Source organism: Idiotropiscis lumnitzeri, chromosome 8 (genome assembly GCF_059441095.1).
Source record: "Idiotropiscis lumnitzeri isolate Australia: NSW breed Sydney's pygmy pipehorse chromosome 8, RoL_Ilum_1.0, whole genome shotgun sequence".
Taxonomy (NCBI): Eukaryota; Metazoa; Chordata; class Actinopteri; order Syngnathiformes; family Syngnathidae; genus Idiotropiscis; species Idiotropiscis lumnitzeri.
This window is the reverse complement of record NC_142398.1, coordinates 12,210,978-12,236,036: the sequence shown is the minus strand read 5'-3', so window position 1 is coordinate 12,236,036 and position 25,059 is coordinate 12,210,978. Positions and strand designations below refer to the sequence as shown.

Sequence of the window (25,059 nt, the reverse complement as noted above, 5' to 3'; positions counted from 1 at the left end):
TAGTTGCTGTCGTTTGAAAATAATTAGTGTCTATGAATTCATCAGATTTTTTTTTTAGGGCTGTGTAACTAGCCTCGCTTTGTTGCTGAATAACTCACCTATTCGCTAATTTTGATAAAGTAACTTAAGGCACTAGGGACTTATTAAAAACACTCATAAAAAGTAAGGTATTGGGGTTTAGGTTGAAATTTCAAGATGAACCTAAATGCACTACACCTTTTCCAGGTGAATTTAATTTGATGTTCTCAAAGCTTTTGAATGACCAACTGTTCTCACTGTTTCAGTACATTTCGCATCAGTTGTTGTTCTAACAAAGTGCTGAATAGAAGTAGGCATCCTTGCAAATTTAATAGTTGAGTCTTGGATCAAATATGGATCCAATTTTACTCTGTGACTCCTTGTTACAGAACAGCAACTTGTGCAAAAAAGTACTAAATTAAACAGTTAGAAAAGTACATCCAGAAGGTCAAATTAAGTTCACCTATAAAATGTTGTGGTGCATTTTAGGTTTACCCAGAAATTTTGCCTTGAAAGGCAACTATCTGCATCTTTTCGTGAGTCATGTAAAATTCATAGTAAAAGGATGGGGGGGGGCGTCTTGCTATATATGGATATCTTACTTAGTTGGAAAGTGACATTAAACTATTTCGCAATGATGCACGAGCTATCAAATCATATCTATTTAATATATCTATGCCTTCATTTTTATCAAATGAGTTTCCTCTGGCTCCAGGGGGCAAGCTTGAGGGTCCTCATAGTGAAATGAATTGTCATCGGATCATTCTACCTACATAAAGGGGCAGGTGCTCGAATAAAAACAAACGTGGTGAGGCGATTACTCCTCCCTCCTTTTACTTTGGGCCAATTAAAAGCTTAATGATTGTAACTTTTTTTATCACATACTGTGAATCTGACATCCCTGCATGAAGAAAGTCATTTTGGGGATGAAATAAAAGACATTACACGAACAGAAAAAATGCGATATTTTGAGAATAAAGGTATTTTCCGGGATAACAGGTGTGAAAATATTGAGGGAGAATTTATTTAGCAAATTTGCTTGTTAAATATCACTTTCCTCTTTGAGAATATGCTACCTTGTGCCCCTAAAAATCAATTGTTCCTTATATTTTTTTCAATGATAGGTCCCCTTTAATGAAAGGTCGACTGATTTCCAGTCACACCCACAGAGAGCCATTTAGCAGTTGGAACGGGCAGCAAAATCCTCTTTGAATGACGATCGGACGACTCTCACGTTTGGTGCCGATTCTTTTCCTCTCACTTAATATTGTTCGCTGAGTGCTTGTTGACCACAGCCGCCTGGAGACCTCGACAACGTGGATAATTGGCCTCCACTGTGGCCCAGCATGGGACTACCAGGAATGCCATGAGTGTGTGCTCGTCAAAGCTTAGTTTCGCATTTAGACGTGGCCGAATTTGCACATTTTGCAGACAGTTGGTATGCATAATGGCAGTGTGCAGTTTAATCTTTCATGCAAGTGTTTTTTTTTTTTCGTATATTACCAAACAAAAAAGCATTTGAATTAAATTGCATTCTCCTTTTTGTGTGCGCAATCTACAATTTGAATGTTTGCTTGTTTTAGTTCTACGTGCTCACTTTCTTCTCAATGCTGACATGGTGTGCTTATGTGAGAACTCAAAAGAAGAAACCAACCAAGGCAAGATGTATTTCTGCTATGTTAAAATATTACTAGTTGCTTTTTGTACTTTGGAGCCTTGACTTAGACAGCATTAGAGAATCTTTTGTATGCTCCAAAAACCTTAACCTTTTCATTATATTTGTCTCACGTTGTCTGCTTCTGCACAGAAACGGTAGCAGGAGTGGAACCATCTTGGTCGAACAGTCTGCTTTTAATCTCTGTATTTAGGATCCAAAATGAAGGGAATAGAATTAATATGCACCGGGGTGAAGTTGTCCCGGTTGTAAAATCTTTCATTTGATGGGCAATAATGTTACCATGACATTATTTCATCAAAATTCCCCACGGATCAGGAATTTCTGCACACTCTATTTCTTGTTTCAATAAAATTCTACAATTTTAGGGGCCCTGATCATGGAGGTGACTATATATCCCTCCTAATAGATTACTGGGCGTATTACGCATAATCTGCATCGTAACATTCATCCATGTGCAATCAAAATGTTGGTCATATTCCAAATTGGGCATTGAAATGTAGAGGGTCTATTGTATGTCGGAATATGTTTGGACATCGTCCATTGGCCGTGAACAAAGTTGCTTGTTTACTCTCCGTCAGGCTCTAACAATGGCAAAATGGAAAAGAAGCCGTAGTTTATTTTGCACACGACTCACCTTAAGACAGGTATTCAATGTGGTTTCATCAGCTTCACTGCCTTTCAGGCTCACCAACAATAGAAAGAACAGCAGAGTGCCAATGAAGAGAAAGGAAAAAAGAAGGCGTTTGTGTGCCATTTTCCCAGCTACTCTTTATTCCTTTGCTTATATTCATCCTCCTGTGTTATCTTTGTTGGTGCAGACCTATTGTAAGCCATAATGAGGTGTTCCATGAATGTGTATGCTGTAGGTTTTAATGAGCAAGCATTTTGCATGGCATTTGTCAGCATAGCGTCCACCTTGCCTGCTTACATGCGCCCAATCCAGCCAGCGTGAATTTATGGAGCGTTGATCTGATGTTTTGTAACATGGGCCCGTAAGCAGCAGCTGTGCTTGTATGAATAAATACGCACAAACACAGACGAGCGACAACACATCCGTGGTGCTTCCCACCATTAGTTGACCATCTGCTGTTGCAAGGTACCACCGAGCCGGGTCCTCATCAATACTCTTTTTTTTCATCTTGGTTGTCTGTGTTATGTTATGCCAGAGGCCAGTGCCCTCCCAGCTTTGCTTTGATTGGACCAAAAGCTTTATGCTTGTGATGCTGCCTCATGGACAAACATGCTTTCATACCTTTCAGTAAAGTTTTCTATTTCTGGCTGATGAGGATTTCACAGGTGAACCTGTGCATGCCGTGTCAGGTCACGCATTTGGTACCTGGGTCATCAGTGAGGACTTAAGCCAATATCACGTCACAATTATATAAATTATAAATACCACACAAAAATGCAGCACCAATTTATATGTAATGGTTGTTATCTGGAGAAGTTCAGAATCAGAATATAAGGAATACCATGACAAAAAAAAAACAAAGCTGGGCTTGCTGAGACAAGCTAATTAAAGAACGGAAAATGCTGGCATTTATTTATTTTATTTTTTTATTTATTATTATTTTTGGATTTTTCCCGGGATTCTCCCCCTATTTCCTCTTGTTGTTGGTATAAAAAAAAAAAACATGGCCGCTGTCAGACAAGCCTTCTGACAGCAGCTTGACATTTGCTGTCGGTCTCTTCACCAGCAGCCAATCAGCAGGGTCGTGACCTGAAAGCAATTAGCCAATCATCTGCCTCTTCAAATATTCCACCAGTGCTCGTTGGTACATCTACATACGACAGGAACTCTGCGTTGATCGGCATCTCTATGGGAAAATATTCTGCGCTGACTGCTGCTGCTTATCACTCCCAACATCTGTCAGTCAAACACACTCTCTCGTATGCCACCCTCAGTTTTTCTGATTCCTCAACTGTGCTTCGCTCACCCAAAATGCAGCACACTCAGCAAAAAGCAGTCATCCCCATAAAATAAATGTTTTCTGCTGTCAGCAATTTGAGACAAACAACACATGCCTGTAAGGCAGTAACCTTTGATAATTGAATTATCATGCAGTGGTATACTACGGGTATACAACAAGCATGATTGCAAAGAATGCTTGAAATTTTGGTTGTTATTTCATATTTTATTATTAGTCGATTTGTAAAAATGTCTTTTGTGTTGTAGCTTCCTGGGTGTGCCCCCCGGCAGAGGCAGTTGCCCGCTGACTGGCCCTCTGCCTTTTGACCTCATCTATACGGACTACCACGGCCTGCAGCAGATGAAGCAGCACATGGGGCTCTCGCTCAAGAGACACAAGTTAGTGCCGCTCCTCTTTTTTTTTTTTTTTTTGTTGCTCTTATTTTGCATGTCAAGAAGAGAGTAGCTGTAAATAATGTTAAAATAGAAGTGCAGCATGAAATAGTTGTCCCGTTTCTCAGTAAACATGTTTCATAATTTTGGCTAAACGTACTTCCACTGGTGTGTACAACTTAAAAAAGAAAAAAGAAAAAAAATCTTAATGCCTCACATTTATGGGAGCACCTTGTTGTATAATGCTGGATACCACTTGATAGAGCTACACGATATTGGGAAAATATGCGATCCAACTGTTGACTATTTTAATATTATTTGCAATATTTAACACATACCTAAAGTAATGACATTTTTATTATCTAATGAAAGAAGTGAAAAAAATATTCATTCGGCAAATTAAGCAGGCTGAATGCGATCTTTGCAAATTCCTGCTGAACAATATACATAGCTTGTTGAGAAAACAGCCTCGGTGATGGGTGCCAATTTTTTCGCCGCTTGATGCACGTGTTCATAAACAATAATGACGTTCCTTTTCTCATTTTCTACTTCGACTCAATACTATATCGCCAAACAGGGTGAATATGTTTTTCTAAAACTTTACATTACAAAACCACAAATTTGTGCTTCCACCACTTTATTCTGATCTTATGTCGCTCAGTTTAATGGAGAAAGGACAAAAAAAACCATAATTTTCCCTACTTGAGCATATTGCTGAGAAATTGGATGAACATATTAATTGATTGATTGCTTAGAATTTGAAAATGATGTTTTGAGGCAGATGAGGTCAAATCAATTCCTGGTCGTATTAGTGTATTAATTGACGACCACCAAGATGAAGTGCTGTTGATTCAACTTCATGATATCAGCGTTGGGATGTTAAGCTGCATCCACGGAGACCTCCAGCGTGGGAGCATCATGACACCGACAACATGATTGTGGTCACTGCACTGCTTGCATAGAAAAGGGAGTTCAGAACATTCAGATGGCGAGTCCCGTGTCCATGTGTTTTCCTTGTGTGAAATTCAGCCCAGCTATTTGCTAAAAACTCACCGCCTTGTAGTTTTATAAGACGTCACCAAATTTTTGTCAAAATAGGAAAGTAGTACATAAGGGTAATTCATTAGTTGGTGGTGTATTTAACTTTTTAGGACAAAACATTTGTTTGTAATGTTTCGAAACTTTTTTTTTAATGTGCATCCATCCACCATCCATCCTTTTTCTCATATTCCTATAATCTAGCCGTCTAACGGTGTATAATGTTAGTAGCGTGTTCGTGTAAGTGAATTTTCAATTGATCGCCCACGTTTTGGGAGCTTTGGAAAACCTCTCAATCTCAGTAGATGACACTCAACACACCCACCAACACTGTACGAGGGAACATGCAAATTAACAGCCGTTGGTAAATGAGGTGCGAAGACCATTCCGTCATATTATCTATTCTTAGCCGTAGTTCTGTTGTTCGGATGTTCTTTGAGTCACCTAAGGGAAGTTTAAAGAAGCTGCAGAAAGACATGACATAGCATGCCTGACAAAAACAATATTGTTAAGATTATAAAAACGTGTAAGTGCTTGTGAGTGTGTGTGTGCGTGTCTGTGGGGGTGTGCTTGTGTGCGATAGTCGCGCATCTCAGAGTGTGCCTAACAGCTTTTGGCATTCCCACAGAGGTGGAACATCCTGGAAAGTAGGACACAACAGCCATGAGACCAAGGGAGCAAAATCCTTTCAGTAATACAGTCTTCATCATATTTTTACTACGATTGCAGCAGTTGACATTTGTTCTTTTGTGGTTAGTGCAAAGTGGAGGCATGAGACACACGTTATGTGACTACAGGCTAAATGCCAAAAGAACACAGCTATATACAAACAAATATGTGAATCAGAGTTAAGGTGGGGATGTGACAATGTAGGAAAGAGAGCAAAAAGCACCAAAAAAATGAAACAAAAGGAATAAAGTTCTCTGCGGGGACATGTCTGATAGCAAACAACACAGAGCCGTGAAAGCCATGACATGTATTTTTAAAATCCAATTATGAGCATTACAATGGAAGCGCTTTTTTTTTCTCCCCAGAACACAACCTTGTTTTGCTGTTTCTCTTTTACTCGCAATGTTGGTGTGTGTGCGTGCGTGTGTGTGTCTTATACACATCCAGTCAGTCACACTTAGAAAATAGCACATTTCCCCCGACTATATGTCAGCGCACAGCAGCAGTCTGAATCTAATTGCTTGCTGAGGACAGCAGTCCTATGTTAGTGTTTGGAGTCCTGATTTGTGCTTTCTCAAACACCATGTGACAATTTGTTCGTAGGAGAAGAATGTGCAGCACTCCATTGTAATACATAAAAATGGATAAGCACATGTGGACTCTAATCCCGACTTGGGTGCTTTTCTTTCCAAGCCGAGATCTATTGCGGCAAGTTGTGTAGTTCGGTGAACTCCTGCTCCATCGCGGTTTACCTTTCACACCGCAGATGTTTAAGCAGTTGTTTTTTATGGGTTGCTATTAAGAGTTGTGCGCCTTAGGTGTATTGTAAGGTTTTGCCACTATATGTGACACTGAGGTCTAGTTAAATGAAGGAAGAAAAATCAGATGCGCTTCCCTAGTATACCTCAGTAATGGTCATTGTTCTTGTCGAGTAAAGGTATTATATTCCGGTGTGGAATCGTCTGTTGCTACGCCGTGTGTGTTAACGTAGCAGTTGTTAAGCAGTTGTGAACGTTTATGTTTCTCGTAACAGTGGCGGGCCATCCATGTCACACATAGGCCTTCGGTAAAGTCCCACTTAGTCTGACTTGAATAAATCCCCCTCATAATACCATCATTTATGACACATACATCAATCATAATACTGAGTGACCTTCACTTGAACGGACCGTCTTGAAAATGGAAAAGTATAACTGTAATCAAATCCACACTTTTTACTCGCACAGAACAGACGCCCACAGGGAAGAATCTGAAGGCTCGGAGGGAAACAACGTACTGCTGGTATTATGAAGTTTACCTAGCAACACAGGCTAGCTGAATTCTGATTGGATAAAAACTCTCACCTAAAAATACAACATATGACATAAATGTGTACAAAAAAATGAAAAATATGATCAGGATTTCTTTGTTCTGTTAGGCCAGTGGAAAAGGCTGTGAAAACCTTGACCGCCACCACTACCGTAACATCAATGCTAATCTCCATTAGCTCATCTGTGGTGTTTTACGTTATATGTTGAAATCAAGCCAAGAGACTTTTATTTTCATCATATGGTTTGGTTGGTTGAACATTTTGCGCTTTAAATAATACAACGTTGTCAATAGGGGGTCGTGGTTGGTAGTATCCAATAAAGTATAGAATCTGCCGGATTGCTAATACCGCTATCGTCGATACAGGAGCAAAACTGAAACATAGGTATTGCCGTCACCCCACATAATATCCATCAATATCAATAGCAATGTTTGTTGCAATCATTATTTGGACCAATCGGCCAACGAGCCATGAAGATCTTTTAAACTTGTCTGTGTTACCTGCACCCATCATTCAGCATCAATCATCCACTTGAACTATTTCCCGAGCAGGAAACTGCTTTCTCCATTTGTGTGAAGCGACACATGAACAACCTGTTTGTCCGTCTGTCTGCCGCTTCTTTGGCCCTGCCTGAGTCTGTCGGTCTTTGTTTTTCATGTCTGTTCCCCCGTGTGTGCTTCCACCGTTGCTCTCGATCTTTCTCTCGCCTGCCTTTGTCTGTCCTTGTCTGTCCGTCACGCTCTCATCTTGGTCTCTTTCCGTGTGGCTGTCTTTCTTGCTGATCTATCTCAGTATGGATTTTTCCTCTCTTGTCCATCTATCTGTCTCTAACTGGGCATGGCTTTGCTTTCTCACACTCACTGTATTTTTCTTCTCTGTTTGCATGAGTGTATAAAATATTTTTTATTGAAGTCTCAAAAATCTTCAAATCCATGGCCAAGAGATTGCTAATGAATGGTTAGAAGTCTCCGTCTTTCATCGAAAGTTTTCCTCGTCAATATCTGGAGCGGTTCAGTTAAGCCTTGTGGTGCAGTGAAGCCTCATTAATCAATTGTTCTGGCGCTTTGGAGCCTTTCAGCTCCATTTAATTACTCTCGTTTTATGTTTTCCATCATTCTAAATGTTCTTATGTTGTGTCTGGATGACACAGTGCTGCAATATGTTGGATTATGAATGGAGCATACTCAAATAGTAGTCTACGCTCTAAGAGACGCAATGGCCCCAATGGTGAGGCTGCTAGGTGGCACACATCTGCAGTGTAGTGGCTGGATGACTAAAGATTGTTTGTTTCTTTAATGTGCAGAAAGTTGAATCGAATCTGATCAATTGACGACAGCATTGTGAATGTGGTAGTTTTGAAAAATAAACAATGTGATTGTCTGTTATACAATAGTGAATCCATCCATCCATTTTCTGTACCGCTTTTCCTCATGAGGGTCGCGTAGGTGCCGGAGCCTATCCCAGCTGTCTTCGGGCAGTAGGTGGAGTACACCCTGAACTGGTTGCCAGCCAATCACAGAAAATAAAGAATAATTAAGATTAAATGTGATATTTATTATCCATTCATTTTCAGTCGGGTTCAAATAATCACCCTTGGTCTCATATATCATGACATAAAGCTGTTGGTCGTCATTGCTTTTGTTTTGTTTTGTTTTGTTTCTTTGGCATTGTGGCATCTGCCCATATTCGGTGGGAGTGTGTGAAAGAAAATGTAGTGCTGCCTCCCTAAACTAATGCATCTCCAAAGCCAATTGGTAAATTTGTAGACGCTCCAGACTGGAGACACAGATGGAGGTTGGAATATTAAAAGAGTCCCATTCCAATCTGGCAATGCACGAGCTATGATACGCAGCACAATCACCTGAGTCATTCTAAAGCAATTCAAAACCAACTTGTGCGCTGAGAGAACTACAAATTTGCATAATTATTGTCTAGACTGCCCCTGTGGTCAAACAAAAGGCTGACAAACAGTTTAAATGTAGGCGTGTCAACTACTCTGTAGTTATCAGATGAGCCTTGGTGAGCATCCTTCTCGAATTAGCCGCTCACTCTGAGCGCTGATTGGATATTCCATTCAAAGCCGTCCTTTTTTTCCGCACTCCCTCCCTCGGCGACCTTTTATATATGGCAAATGGTGATCATTTTACAAAAGGGTGACATGCGATAGGTCGACTAGGGAGGGGAAACCGGATACGATATTTGACTTATTCTTTTTCATTATTAATTTGCTCTGAGCTTTCACTTGACCTAAACGTACAACTATCCTTTTTTAGGGTGATCTAAATACAAATATGTGCCACAATTATTTTAGTTTTCTATTCTGGTGACTGTTAACAATGTTGGTTTCCACTGCATCTGCTATTGAGTTCACACAATACCGCACCTCAAACAGCTGTACATGGTACATTTCATCGCTTATTTGCCGCCGTAAGTTGCCAGTTACAATTTTTTTTTTTCAACCCCAGACTCGCTTTATTTAATCCTATAAAGATGTCATCACAGAAGCAGGGACAATCATACCAATCAATGTCTCTGTATGAGATGCTTCAATAGACCATCAAACGGAACAGTGGCAGAACATGCATTTGTCTTGGTGTGTGCTTGACGTACCGATGCATCTACTGGGAAGAATCGTGAATCATAGTCGTTCCCTGTATGTGCATCTGCACAAGTCCATCTCGAGACAGGTGTCAAGTACCCCATTAGTCCAAACACAGTACTCCCATTAAGATTGGAGTAATGGAATGAGCAGATTAATCCATCCATCTTTTTTTCAATACCACTCTCTGCTAGCAACTGAAAATGACATCATCACTGCCCTCAGCCTCGCCTTGTGAACATCACGTGACCAAATCCAGGAAAATTTTTACATGAACGTAGCCCAAACATCGGATATGGTCATCTTTGATACCTCTTCAAGACATTGTAGGCGTTTAATCTTCCTGCTTTGCCGGTGTCCTGCCACAGGACTCAGCATATCGCTACGACACTTCAGTCAGTGGGCGAGGTACACCCTGAACTGGTTGCCGGCCAATCGCAGGGCACACAAAGACACACAACCATCCGCCCTCACAAACGCGACTCGGGACAATTTCGAGTGTTCCGTCATCAACATTCTTAGGGCAGTGGGGAAAGATGACTTGAGATGTGAGTGCGTAGATTTCCAAATATGGTCACGGAACAAATGGAAGACCAAAGGTTTGTCTGTTTCCTCTGTTTGCTTTTTTCAGGAGTTTAAGCTTTACTCACTCCCCCATCGCTCAAGTCAGTCAGTATTGAGGCAGAGAAAAATTGAAAAGCAAAAAATATGGAAGCAGTACGGAGAATGGATGGATATTGCAATAAAGCTGCTAGCCAGGAGGAAGTTGCGAAGGTGAGGAAGAGAAAGGCACTTTTAGCCCTCGTTAATCTTTGTTGAGTTTACGGACTGGTGAGGTCGAGAGTGGCGAGTGTTTCGCTGGCACACAAACGGGCATAGTGTGCGTTTGAGTGGCAATGCAGCAATGCCCGATCACACTTTTTATATTTAACAGCTTTTATTTCTTTGCTGTTTTTTAACACTTGTCATTGTCATGAGGGATCATGTTTTTCTTGTAGACTCTAATTGTACCAGTTTGCCATTTTTTCCCTCATCTCTTTATTCAAAGCCGTAGATGTCAGAAGTGCTGCTGTTATTTTTAAAACCCATCCAGGTGACTTTTTTTGAAAACATTGTGTCGTTACAGATGTCATATCCGAGTGATTGACACATTTGGAACAGAGCCGGCTTACAACCACGAGGAGTACGCCACTCTGCACGGCTACCGGACCAACTGGGGCTACTGGAACCTGAACGCCAGGCAGTTCATGACCATGTTCCGTAAGAAGCTCAGTGTGCTTTTTGTCGAGCTGTTTTTTCTAATAGAAAAGCATCGAACTCACACTCTGTATCCTCTTGGGGTGAAACATCTAAAGCCGATTGCCCCTGACATTGTAAATAAGTCTCGCCCTTTATTGGGTTTACTTTTTACATTGATTAAGCTCACACTTAAGAATGACAATTCGGATTGTTTGGGAATCTGTGCCTCCAACACTAATCACCTTGGTGTTAGGCTCGCCGCACATCGAGCGACACGGCAGAATGCAATTTAACTGGGCAATCACCAACAAATTACAGTTGGGGACTCGCATCACACACCTCGATTGAGCCTCGCACACATAACCTAAAATCAAAACACGATGACATCTGATGTTGTTATCAGGAAACAACATGTTGAGACTTTTTATTGAACTACAAATAGTATTGCACAATTGTACAGGAAGAAACTTATTTCTTCATAAAACAAAGGGAGAAAGTCAGAGACTCCCCATGCTTCGCTTTTTAGCCACAGGTGAATATAGAATTGAAATTATGGTTAATTGTTATGCTAAGGATCTTTATATTATATATATTAATTAAAAAATAAATAAAAATTTGAAGTAAAATTGAATGGGGGAAAAAATAAATTCTGTGCATGGGCTAAAGTTTCCAGATTTATGAATTCAACATGTATTAATTCCATTGAGCTCATTCTCTAAAATGTCATCGGATCAAGCTGGAGTTGTTACTTTAGACTCCAGAAAAAATTCTGCATTTTCCATGCTGATGATGTCTTGCCCCACTGCTGTCCTTTTAACTTGTCAGCCAAAATGCTCTTTGTCCAGAAAGTTGTTGTTTTTAAAGTCCACATTTTTCTTTCAATATTTCAATTGCAGATTGTACTTATTTTGTTTGCTCGTTGATGAATGTTGGCGCATAGCAATGAAAGTGTTCCCTGAGCTATAACGTTTTCAAACAGTGGCCATTGACTCATTCATTTGACAGGTGACTAAGATTTGCGCGTTTGTTTTATTTCACGGCATTACAGTGCCTATTTTCAGCAGCATCACAGTTAACGAGCTGCGTCGACCAGCTACAAAAACGTTCGAGTGATGGGGCTGTTGTTTTTCTTTTTTTTTTTTCAAAGCACTTATTGTTCTCTGCCTCCTTCGTGTGACTCCCTGAATTACTGGCTACATTATTGGAGCTCTTCTCACATTCACTTGTAAACCAGTCGGCTGTAGCGGCGCCATTATTGTCTTTCTGTTGGTGCCCATGTTTCACTTTGACTACGTGTCTACTGAGACTAAACCCACACACTTGTGTAGCATGTATCTTCGCCAACAGCAGCTGGCTCATGGACAATTTACTATTTATAATACTTAGGCATGCAGCTGTAGGGCCGAATTAGCAGCGGAATGAAACAAACCCGGATGCTCTTTGTATCTCACTCGCAGCACGACTGTCTTTGTATTCCTCTTTTTTGTCTCACCGTGCCACAACTGTGCCCGTATTTAGCTCACACGCCAGACAACTCCTTCATGGGCTTCGTGTCGGAGGAGTTGAACGACACCGAGAAGAGGAGCATCCAGCAGAGCAAAGTCAACAGCATGGCAGTGGTGTATGGGAAGGAGGCCAGCATGTGGAAGGTACAAAACAACAACAAATGACAAACGGGGCTTGATGCCACATTAAAGCTTCCAGTTGGCAGCAAAACGTAACCGAATATAGGCCCTGGGAGAAATCCCTGGTGCTATGTTTCTGTTTTAGTCTAAAGTAGTCTACGAATCATCCCCAAATGTATTGAGATATGTGGTGTCTCGCAATGCATATTGACATGCTCTTTCAATGTTTTTGTCTCTTTCTCACGTTGCATCTTTCTGCATGGACAAAAGCTTCAGGTAAGCCAGTTTTTGGATTATATTTCTTGACTTGACATCTCACAGCTGTTGCATGTATGTAAATCAGGGTTATAATACATGTAATTTTTAATTTGCATACAGATTTTTTAAAATGTTTTTCACTTCTATTTTAAAGATCTAACTTTACTCCAAATAAAATGAGAGCGATTGAAGCCAGCACTTTCTAATCACACACATACTGAAGCTGTTGAAAACTGTCCTTGAGGTTTTACAAGTATTCATGAGTGTTATGAATGTGTGTATAAATGTTCCATACTTGGTCTCAACCGATCCTGATTTTTATTTTTATTTTTTTTTTTCATACGAATTGATGGCCTTGAAAATCCTTAAAACCAACACTTAATCTTACCAATCATCTCAAAAAATGTCCAAGGAGCTGAAAAGAATAAATCCATATGTGCTATTGATGCAGATGGCTGGATGGGTGGACAGACAGACAGATAAATAGAATTTGACTTCTTTTTATTGTTGTGCCGTACATTTTTTAGTGAGCAATGACAGCTTTTGGAAAATAATCCGGCTATAACGGAGTAGTTAAATCCTGTAACATATCCAGCTAAATTGCCTTGCAAACTATGTTAATGCACAGCAAAGGAGAATTTGATCCACCTCTGTTCCACCTTCCAATAATTCGTATTGTCTCTCACTGTTAGTAGACGAAGTAATCTCTCTCTGGCTGGGGAAAATCCCCACGGAGAAGCTGATCGATCGCTTCTGCCTCCAGTTACGGCTGGAGGATTGTCGGGGTGAGGGGGTCAGAGTGCAGGTGGAGGGATACAGTGAGTACCACTGGAATAGTTCAATGGCGGTTTTTTTTTTTTGTTTTTTTTTTGCTGTTGTTTTTTTGCCAGTGTCGTGTTGTTTATCATCATTATTAGCTTTGAATTGCAAATTGTCTCTTGTACTTTGAAACACTGCACGGACAAACTTAAATGCTGATCCCATTTGACCTCTGTTGTTAACCAAAACAGCGTCAATTCAAAAGTCTTTTCAGCTTTCTTGCTCATTATTAAAGATGAATACATGATTAAAGACAAACATTTGTGATGTTCTCTAAGTTGTTTTTCTCACATCGGGAGTACTTAGATGACTCAATAAAATTGTTGACCAATGAAAACAATATCAAGCTCCTTTAACTAAGCTTCCAGTGTGCAACACAAGCCGCTTCATCCTTTTGTCTGCCTCATGCTTCCCTTCAGGGCAAAGAAGGCTTCCTGCAGATTCTCCACAAATACATGGAGGTTCACGGCACGGTGTACTACGAGACCCAAAGACCTCCAGAGGTTCCGGCCTTTGTCAAGAATCACGGCCTGCTGCCCCAGCACGAGCTGCAGCAGCTGCTGCGCAAAGCCAAGGTAAAGAACACTCGGGGAAATATATATATATTTTTTTGTATTGGTTGGGTTTTGCCGAAACAGAGTAAGTCAAAATGACGTAATTACAAGGATAAAATATTTACGTACCTATTCATCTGTTTGCAGCTTTTCATCGGCTTTGGTTTTCCGTACGAAGGCCCCGCCCCCCTGGAAGCAATAGCCAACGGCTGCATCTTCCTGCAGCCAAAGTTTAAACCGCCTCACAGTTCGCTCAATCACGAGTTCTTCAAAGGAAAGCCCACATCAAGAGAAGTAAGCTCCAACAATCAATTTTCTTTGGCGCTCATCCTAATTAGGGTCAGAAGGTGAGCCGAAGCCCATCCGTGCTGACTTTAGGCAAGAGATGCAGTTTACCCTGGAGCAAACGGACAAAACAACCATTCACATTTACAGCCCTATGACTGGAAAAGTGGTGCATTGTTATTTTTCTGTCACAATTGAAATGTTCACTGACCCTATAGAGGAAATAAAAATAATCTCAGTTGAAACAAATTTTTACAAATTTATCTTTGGCTGTCCGATGAAGAGATTTTCCAAAAAAAAAAAAAAATCACCTGCAGTCGACATTTATATTACCGTCAACTTTCTAATAACCACTAAGATTACACAAGCCATCTGCGAATGACTCAGGCTAAACTTAGCCACTCCTCAAGGTCCAAAAATCAAGAAATATCTATTCAGACTTGCTTCTTGAACACCAATTACAACTTCCCTACTATCCTGGGCTTTGTCACAATTTGTGACAGCTTGAAGCATTTCAGAAAGCGCAACAAAACGATACCAGTTGAATTTTTCAATGAATAACTGAAAATTTGTTCCACGAACAAATGTGAATAGCAAACTGTGAAAAGATGAGGTTACGGTCATAGCTGGTATGCACTAGGCATAAGGCGGCTTCAGGCTCGGTCGACGTGTACATCTTGCAGCACTCTGCGTTGTAAACTTCAGCTTGACAGATATGACGATGTCAAGGTCTCAAGGGGTTTGCTTTGCGGCGTAGCGTTTATTTTTTTTTAAGTGGATGGTACCGCTGATAAGTCATGAGGGACGATTTGAGGAGACGCCACCATTTCATGAAACGGGATTTGGTCTTGTTTGTTTTATATCATGGAGGGAATTTTATACTGCTTGAATTTTATATACTATTTTCTGTACTATCTCACTTTATTCTTGGTCTCAAACAGGCCAGCCCACTAAGCCAGGCAAATCAATCTGTTGGCGCGAGAACAAGATGACCGTGGATAGTGTGATATTTTATTTTCACCCAAAATATCCAATATGAAGAGTTGCCGTTGCCGTTGTTGTTGTGCAGGTATCGTCGCAGCATCCGTACGCGGAGCAGTACATCGGCAGCCCTCATGTCATGACGGTGGATTACAACAACTCTGTGGAGTTTGACGCTGCCATCAGAGAAATTATGAGGACCAAGGTAGTGTCATCCAGCAAAAACCTGCACTTCTGCACCTGTTCGCCAGCATGGAGGGAATCTAAAAACACGTCATTTATTATTAGCTCATCTAAAGTAGGACTGCGGCAAACGAAAATTTATTGAAAATTCAAACATATTCAGACTGATATAGGTTTGAAAATAGATTTCAAACAGTTCACAAATATGTACAATATGCTCAGTCTGTCACACGACTCATGAGCTTTTTTTCAGTATAATTTTTTGGTAGGTTTTTTTCCTTGTGGGAATTTTTTTTTTTTTTTTTTCCTTATGGGAATTTTTTTATTTTTTATTTTTTTTTTGCCCCAAGCAACTCAGTCCCAAGGCTCATGCTCTATCCCAGGTCACCTTGTGGACAAAGCCTCCGAGTTAACTCATCTCTTTGAAACATGTGTCTGCAATATGGCTACCGATTATTTCTTTCTTTTTTTTTTATGAATATTTTGTAAAAACCTTCTTGTGCTACAATTCTGGATCGATGGGGCATTTTGATGTCACAGAAATATTGGGAAATTGCAGAAAAACATGCACGCCTTTAAGTCTCCTATTAACATAGTTTTTTTTATACAATTTGTTAAATTTTGAGATCATTTGGCCGAGAATTGTTTACGTTGTTTTAAAAATAGACCTCTGACAATCGACGAGAAGACTAATCATCAAAATATTAGTTAGTCCCCCATGCAGTCTTATCTTAACTATCTTTAGACCTAGGTAGACCAATCCGACATTGGCCAACTGTGACCGACGCCAAGGTCATGCTGGAAAAAAATCACGAAAATACACCGCAACGACAGTCAGCGACGCTGACCATTAATTACCTTATGCGAATGCGTGAAATGTAACACCTTTTCATACCTTCGGCGGCGATAGTCACTATTCCTCATGGTTAGAAAAAGCTAACCAGAAAGCTATTATACGAGCTACGAAAAAAAATTCAACAAAAATAAATTTTGTTTTAGTGGGACTGCAAAGTATTAATGGCATTTCATTAGAGAAAATACATGAGTAAATAGAGTTAGGTGTTTGGTCATGAAATGCCAAGTTCTCCCGTTCTCTTGCACATCACGTTTTACATGCCTGGACTTGCGCACTTTTCTTCGACGCAGTTTCTGCAGTTCAGGCTTCTAACTCACCCATGTGCGTAAACTGGGAATGAATGTGGAGACACCAACGAGGTGTGATACTTTGACCACTGAGGCTGGCTTCCAATTCTGGAAGCATGGATCTTTCCTGACACTTGTGAATGTCATTGAAATTCATGGAAAAGAGAAAGCACACTTGAAATGTGAAAATGCCTTACGCCAGTCCGCCAATCTGGATGTGCTGACTGGTCCAGTTCTACTCACAATTTGAAGGAGAGCATGCTTTTTTTATATTGTATAAAATATTTTTTTGCGTTACATACGCACTATATTGCAGGTGTGGGCAAACTACGGCCCGGGGGCCACATGCGGCCCGGTAAACGTTTTAATCCGGCCCGCAGCACTTGAAAACAATTAAATGACTAAACCTCGTTAATGTTTTATTTTCAAAATACTGTGGTTTTTCATTGACATATATATTGTTGTAATGCTTTTGTTCACTTTCATTTAAAATTAAATGTATTTTTTTTTCTTAGATGAGGTGAGGTTACCTAAACACTCCATCCATCTGCTCCTGGTCCGACCCCTATGTCAAATTTTAGAATCCATTGTACCCCGCCAATCAAAAAGTTTGCCCACCCCTGATCTTTTGGAATAAAAACAAACGATTTAATATACAAGTCACCATTACTCTTTTACAATCAATGTAGAATTTAGTCATGAGCAGAAGTGTGTGTACTCTTCTCGGAGCTGGTGTCTGGAGTAGTAATATTTTTTCTATCTAATAAACTAAAAATCCAAAGGCTTGTTTTTTTTTGGGTTTTTTTTAATGCCATCTGGAAAAATACTTGAAGCAGAATCGCTTCTCGCCGCATCATAAATATAATAGGCAGGAAAAAGTCTGCTAGCACCGACATAAAGCAATCCATCCATAAATATCTCGGCTAAAACGCTGTTATCGCCGCCTCTCAGTGCCTCTTTGATCAACTCAATATCTCTGTGCGGCCATGGTGACCGGCAATCCATTGAGGAGCTTGCTCTAGATTATTGTAATTAATTAGCTTGAAGCAGCAGTCAAGCACGTGATTGGTCTGGCTGGAGAAATAGCCTTCATGTCAATGTATAGTTGCATGAGACTGCAGTAGAAAGAAAAGAACAAACGTAATGTGGCAATTTAAGTACATTGGATACTTGTGTATTTTTTTTTATTCTCTTTAACAATACTATTCGGATGTTTGGCGTATATTGTAATGACTTCCAAACTTCAATGGTTATTATCTAAAGCCAACAGTCTCAAACTTGGTTCTTAAACTGCACAATGATTTTAAATTGAACCGGCAAATTGGTGCTGTTGTTCAACCCAGCTTTTTTTCAACTTAGGCAGTTGGCTAAGGTAAAGTATCTCATTCAGCCAATCCTCCATTAAGCACCTCCAGTTGGTCCAAAACGCTGCAGCGCGCCTCTCGCTTGGAGCTCGTAAGAGGGAGCACATAACTTCTACCCGCTTCGCTGGCTCCCTTTACATTTTAGAGTTCTTTTTAAGATTCCATTATCTGTTTTCTAATCTTTAAATAGTCTTATCCCACCTTACCTCCCTGAGCTCCTCCACCCTGACGCACATGCCCAGTGCTTCAGTTCTGTCGACCAGACACAATTAGGGGTTCTGATGACTAAGCCAAGGCTCAGAAGGGATCAAGCTACGGTCCTACTTTTTGGAACGTCCCGTCTTTAAAACTTGTCTTGAAACTCATTTTTATTCTTTGGCTTGAGACTCAGCTTGAGACTTGGTTTTGGGTTTTACTGTTTTTTTTGTACTTTTTACTGTCTTCATTATTGTCTTGTTCTATTGTTTGTTGTTTTATAACTTCATTTTGTCCATGTCCATTGTCTTAAAGTGATTTAGAAATACAGTTGAGTTGAGTTGAACTTTCCTGGGCAACTTGACTAAGACAGAGTACGTAGGAAGAAAAGTGCTCTAAATTCAAAAGATTTCATAGCCCACGTTTTAGGGCTGCTCCTCCTTGTGTACATTTCTGGACTCGCATCAATGAAAGAATGTTGTGCTCGGTCCTTACAACTTGATTCATCCCGGAGACTGTTTACATGCTTCCTTTGGTGCAACTGTTTTGACTCGACTAGAAAAAGAGTGACACCTTACGTTTCCACTTATGAAAGCATTGCTATTTTTGTGATTGTCTCTTTTTTTTTTTTTGGTTCAGCTGTCATTAGATCTCTGAGGGTTAGCTGATGGAGCCCTTCATGCAAAAAAAAATACACCATGCTCTTCTGGCACTTACCCATGCGTGCACACGCGCACACACACACACACACACACAGGCCAATACAGACAACTAGAACAGGATTGTGAATCGTATTGAGATGATGAAATTCCTTGTATCAGTCATATCAGCCCACTGAGCCCTACCCACCCATTTTGGCCATTATCTACAAATCACACATTCACGACGCACACATTCTGTTCAGTCATGCAGGACAAAGCAATCTTATGCTGTCTGACGAGTCATCATGTTCCAATATATCTTTCTTTCTGTCTGTCTTCTCATCAAACCACTCTTGATGGTTCTTGTGATTTAAAAAAAAAAAAAAAAAAAAAAAAAGATTTATGAAGGTTGCTCTCCAGCAGTCTTGACTTCTCTTCCTTAAAGTGCATCATCGTGCAGTGTGGCCTGATTCCACGGCACCTTTCGCCTCCAATCTGCTTGCTTTATGCTCTTATTTCTACAGTTATAGATCACTCCGGCAGTTCTTTTGGAGCTAATTAGGCAAATAAAGAATTTTAAGCAGGCGCTTCACAGCAGGCACTCTGTTGTGCCGGCATGCAAATACATCGCCATTTCGCCATCATCCACGCCGCTTATAATGGAGTCTATCAGGCACGTGCGGAAATTATGCATCCAGACGAATGCACCCTCAGTGAAATGACCGTATTAAATATGCAACATAATTATGATTGCTGTTTGTGTGTGCCAGGTTCAACCGTACCTGCCTTACGAGTACACGTGTGAGGGCATGTTGGAGCGTGTACACGCCTACATACAGCAGCAGGTGAGATGCTATGAGCAAGTCCCCTTCATTCATTTACACCATGAAAATTCATTTTAAAAAAAAATATATATATTCGGGTTACAGTTAAGGTATGTAGGTTTTTGATTTTTAAAATGACATCTTATAATTAGCTACAAATGATATTGTGTACCACCAACGTCTATGGCTTGCTGACCCCTGTTGATCTGGGCCCCACAATTTGCGATCCACTGCTCTAGAGTATATTAAATAGCACTTCACCACATCTCCTCAATATCTTCGAGCCACATGTCAGTTTCTCTCAACACTCTCACAAATCTAACCCCTCCGTTCGGGTCCAAAGCACTAATGACATTGATCAAATGGGGACCAGTTATGCGAGCACAGATGCGCCAAGCTGATGTATTTTTAAATACGGACGGCAAACAGGGGATTTTGTATTTTGAGTGTCGTTTTCATTATTTACAGCTCAGGTGACAGTCGTGACTACAGACTGTTTAGTAAACATTTTAGATCCTCTAGTTCACTGGCTGGCCAACGAAGCCAGCCTATCACTGAAAATGTGCAAATCAATGTCCTTTTTTTTAAATGCTAGAATTTGATTTTTGAGCTTCAAAATATAATAATCTATCATTTACAGCTACATCAAATTAGTGCTGCCACACTGCAAGATTACATTTTCACACAAAACTCGAGGGGGATTCCAAGGGGAAGTGAACCCCTCAAAAAATTCTTCACTAGTCTAAACACGACATTCTGATGAATATGAGTTTCAGCAACAAACCTCACCCCTTTTTTAACCATCTCAGAGGGCGGCCATTTTGTCACTTCTGTCCACTGAAAGTGACATCGCAGTTGCTCTGGGCTCAGGTATCGACCAATCACGGCTCACCTGTTTGTTTGGTGAGCCGTGATGGATTTTAATGCTTCACCTAAATTGCGCAAATGCAATATTTATCAGAATACCATGTTTAGACTACTGGGCCAGCGTAGAATCTCTGTACATCTCCACTGTAGAAATGGAACTCCATCGTAAACCAAAGACCACCTGTACTGAAATACGAGCATCAATCTTAGACACCACAACCCAAACAAAACTATGAAAAGCTGAAAAATTATTTGCCAAATGATGTTGGTGCGTTCCCCCCTCAGGACTTCTGTGCCTCGGAGCAACTGTTCGTCCCCGCCAACGTGTCCAGGCAAGGCTCCGCTGGCGGAGGCGGTGGCGGCCTTCTCGGAAGGCCCCTCTTTGTGCCCCTGCCCAACTCCACAGCCCTGGGCTGGGCGCCCGACGTGGCCGCGCCTCCCAGCGCCTGGCCCCCTCTCAGCTCCCTGCGGCTGCTCGTATCGCAAGAGGGGGAGTCGTGCGTAGAGGCGTGCCGGAGCCACGGCTTCATCTGCGAGGCCGCTCACTTTCGCTTCATCAACAACAAGGAGGCTCTGCGCAGGTATGGCTGCATTTATTCGGGCCTGGCTGATTAATTGGGCAATATTAGATCTTTTGAAATCTGCACAAAAAAATAATAATAATTGTGGGCCATACACACGCATTGTTCAAGGTGTGTCCAAAATGTTGTGACACGTGTCATGGAACATTTGTGACACACCAGATGCAGATTTTTATAAACGCATTAGACTAGTGGAGAAGCCGTTATTCAACATCATGAAGTGCTTAATGAGGACTCATCTACATTTTACCATTTTAAGCTGTAATGGTGAATTTCAAACCGCTTCGTTGGGAATTTACCAATAAATCAAGCATAACCTTCTACTACTAACACTCACTTTTATAGTGGGCCTAAGTGTTCATAAAACATATGGCAGAGTTTTAATTCCTAAAGTAATATTAAAAACTTTTTTTAAAAATTATGCACAGTTGAAACATTAACGCTGTTCTTTATTAAATGATGAATGATTTAAATGAGTTGAAAACAAATGTTAAAAAAAAAATCATTTTGGTACAAAAGTTCACTATCAAACTGGGAACCGGCATGCACGTACCGCATGGAGCAACATCCCAGCAATTATTCTGTCACTGACAAAATCCACAGTGCTGCTACATGTAGACATATGAGCGCAAGCTACGTTTTTAAGTGTTCTCCAAAACGGGACCTTTGGTTCAGTTTGCTTCCCGGAGCCCTGACAAGTAATGTGTATACGTGTGAAGTGTGCATTGTTCTCCACACATTCTCCTCTAGTCAGTCGGGTTTCTTTTTTTTTTTTCTTTTTTTTTTATACATCCTCCTTCAACAATTTCTTGCGCATGTGTCGTTGGCATCTTTTGTGTTCCTGCCTGGCTTTATAGAGAGGTTGTTCTTTTCCAGTTCTGTCATCCTTGTGTCTGCTTTGCGTGTGCACGTCTGCCGTATGACGCAAATGATCTTTCATCTCACACCTGCAAAACAGCTCCTCCATCGTCCTTGTTGCTTCTCCACTTAATCTTTCGTCTCCGTCAGTGAATTTTCACACCCTTCTACAGTCTCTTTCTTTCCGTGTGGAATACATCTTTTGTTTCGTGACACCCTTCAAAAATGACTCCCTCGTGAAAGGGTTAGAACATGTTTAATAATCCTGTGCTTGACAGCAAATACATCTCCATTTAGTTCTACCATGTGCCTCCTTTTCTATTTATAATAATCGTAGCTCATGATCAAATAATGTTTTAACACCTCACAATAACACTGCCCATACCAGATATAAACAGCAGCAGCAGCCCTGATTGTAAAATCAGAGATGACCACCGAGATAATTAACATTATATTGAACAGTTGTACTGTAACTAATATACGAGAGGTCCAAAAATTATTTGCGTCCCAGTGCAAATGTGAATGACCACCAGCACACTACTGTTGCTATAGCTGCTATTTAAAAAAAAAAAAAAAATTCATTGAAAATAAATTTTATTGGGTGATTTTCGGCTCTTTTGAATAACTCTTAATTAATAGATCTCCAGGACACAATAGGACATTTATAGAGCAGTCAGTTTTCTGTACAGACAACTTTTTAGTCGTAGCAGTAGACTTTAACATTCAAGTTAAGATGAACAGGTGAAGAACTTTCTGCTGTATTGTACACGTTTAGCCTGCAACAAAATGTAAACGGCCCCACACACACTCAAGGCCACAAACTACATCTGGTCATCACGAAGGATGTTGACATGTTATCTTTTGACTATTTCTCATTGATCTTTGAATTAGAGATCATCCCCAAATTCAGGTCACCTCAGCGTCTCTTAAGAAAAGGTAAATGGATAGATAGAGAACATCAGCATTAAAGTTGATTAAAATCAGCTGTCTCATCACTGCACAGACAGTTGTTCAAATTGTTGACATGTTCATGTGGAAAATCAGAACTATTTGTCCTTTGAAAATTAAGACAATGTTTAGCTGCCCTAATATACATATATATACATAAAACTGCCTTGCCTTGCTTCAATGATATCCCTGAAACCGTTTTTCATCATCACCGTCTTGTTTGTCTGCTTTTGAAGGTTGGACGTACAGTGCGACGTGCTGGACTCCGAGATGAACCACGTCCTCCCGGCCTTCTCTGTGTTGCGACGCGAGTGCGGACTTCAGCGGGAGCCGCTGCTCTTCAGCTGCGCCGGCCACTCGCCCAAATACAGACGCCTGTGCCCCTGCAGGGACTTCCGACGCGGCCAGGTGGCGCTGTGCAGGGACTGCCTCTGAAGAATTGTCGTTGAGGCAGGTGATGAGCGCTTACCTGCGAGTGCAGGGAGGCGGCCGCCGCTGTGGAATCGTGAGTGAAGGAAAAGAAGCCCTATGCATGGATTTAAAGCGCTCCAACGGGCGTCCGGGTACGATATGATGTCAGCGGGTGGCTGAGTTCGTTGGCAGAGCCGACGAGAGTGTAACCTTCCCCCTGGAGGGCACTTGAAGAACACATCCGTTTATTTTGGAAACGTTTAGTCGTCACTTTGAAGGCAGAAGTGCGGTGTCATTCCTTGGCACGCGTGGACTCAAATGAGAAGGCGAGGACAGTTCAATATCCCAATCTCCTCTCAGCACACGCACAAAAGGCAGATGGACAAGCGGGGGTTATTGCCCGGGCTTTGCGCCCTCCCGTGCCCCCTACCCCCCTTCCGTTGTCGATTGGCAGAGTCATTTATCAGACCGGGCCCCCGAGTCGGAAGCAACATCGCTCAATGTAATCATCTGTGGTCACAAAAGGCTGGAAAAGCAGCAGAGACGACGCAGATAAAGGCGACAAAATTATTTTTCAATGAATACGCTCAAGTGGATTTTTCAGACTCCTCGGGCGCTGCCTGATGGAGAAGAGGTCGTCAAATAAAAAGATCATCGTGGATCAAAGCCTCGCGCTGTCTTCTTTCGTTGTGCTCGTGTCGACGATCCCTCTCATCTTTCAACAATGAATGCTTTTTTTTTTCATTTGAACAGGCCAGCATCCTAAGTCAAATGCGCTTTGTCTCAATTCTATAGCGGGGGTCTTCAACTTGCATTTGTCATGGGCTTCGGAGTTACAAAGCTGCTTTTAATCTCTTTGGTGACCATTTGGTACATAACTCAGTTTTGAGTTCAAAGGTTTGGTTCGCATTCGGGATAGGGATCGAAGCCTGCCTTGCTTACGTTAATTGTTTAAACTGTAATTAGACTACAAACTTTGACCCAAAACAGTTTCAAATAATTTCAAACACATCTTTCATCATATTAAAACTAACAGGCATACCGATTTGATTTGATTTTTTTCTAACTACTCAGGAAGTGCACTTGGACATGCAAATGTGAAGAAGACTCTCCCTGACAACCCAGACTAAACTTGGCTCTTCCCCAACATGTAAAGCTTGTTTCCTCGTTGCGCTGTCACTTCAACACGAAACCAATTACCATCTCAATTTCCTATTTAGTCAGAACTTTGATGGCGTCTCGCTTGGTATCTTCTGGCGTTTCACAAAGCACAAACACAAGTGGGTGAGTTTTCCAGCAAATATGCAAAAACCACAGAAAACACAAATGGCTAAATTTGTGGACGGTAAGTCGCAAAGCCAATGCGGAATTACTTCAGTAAAGGAGCAGAATGCGATTACATTTCAAGTCGTTTTGAACTCGGGCAAAATTGTGCCAAGCTTTCCTCATGACAGAGCCATTGAGAGTTTGACACAAATGATTTAAAGACATTTTTTACTGCACTTGATGAGTTCAAACACAGGTATGAGCAATTAGCAGCTTCAAACTGAAGTGAGTAATCAATTATTTTCTGCAAAATGTGTAATAAACTCACATTGATTATCTCAAGAGTTGCTTCTACACTTGTGAAGTTAAATGTTTTGAAGCCATTACAAACAAACACTGAAATG

The 25,059-nt window shown here is 40.9% G+C and overlaps 1 protein-coding gene across 2 annotated transcripts in view; it reads left to right on the top strand.

Annotated features, from left to right (window-relative positions):
• The window catches only part of LOC148332203 (alpha-1,6-mannosylglycoprotein 6-beta-N-acetylglucosaminyltransferase B-like), an 82,511-nt gene extending 58,467 nt beyond the window's left edge, over positions 1-24,044 (top strand). For both annotated transcript variants that reach the window (XM_088303567.1, XM_088303566.1), the window contains 9 exons: positions 3,873-4,004; positions 10,740-10,873; positions 12,371-12,501; positions 13,968-14,129; positions 14,256-14,402; positions 15,463-15,579; positions 19,671-19,745; positions 20,877-21,172; positions 23,215-24,044. In XM_088303567.1, the coding sequence (XP_088159693.1) occupies positions 3,873-4,004; positions 10,740-10,873; positions 12,371-12,501; positions 13,968-14,129; positions 14,256-14,402; positions 15,463-15,579; positions 19,671-19,745; positions 20,877-21,172; positions 23,215-23,413 (1,393 nt within the window). In that variant the 3' untranslated portion in view covers positions 23,414-24,044. The remainder of the gene's footprint in view (positions 1-3,872; positions 4,005-10,739; positions 10,874-12,370; positions 12,502-13,967; positions 14,130-14,255; positions 14,403-15,462; positions 15,580-19,670; positions 19,746-20,876; positions 21,173-23,214) is intronic.
• The last annotated feature ends 1,015 nt before the right edge of the window (positions 24,045-25,059 follow it).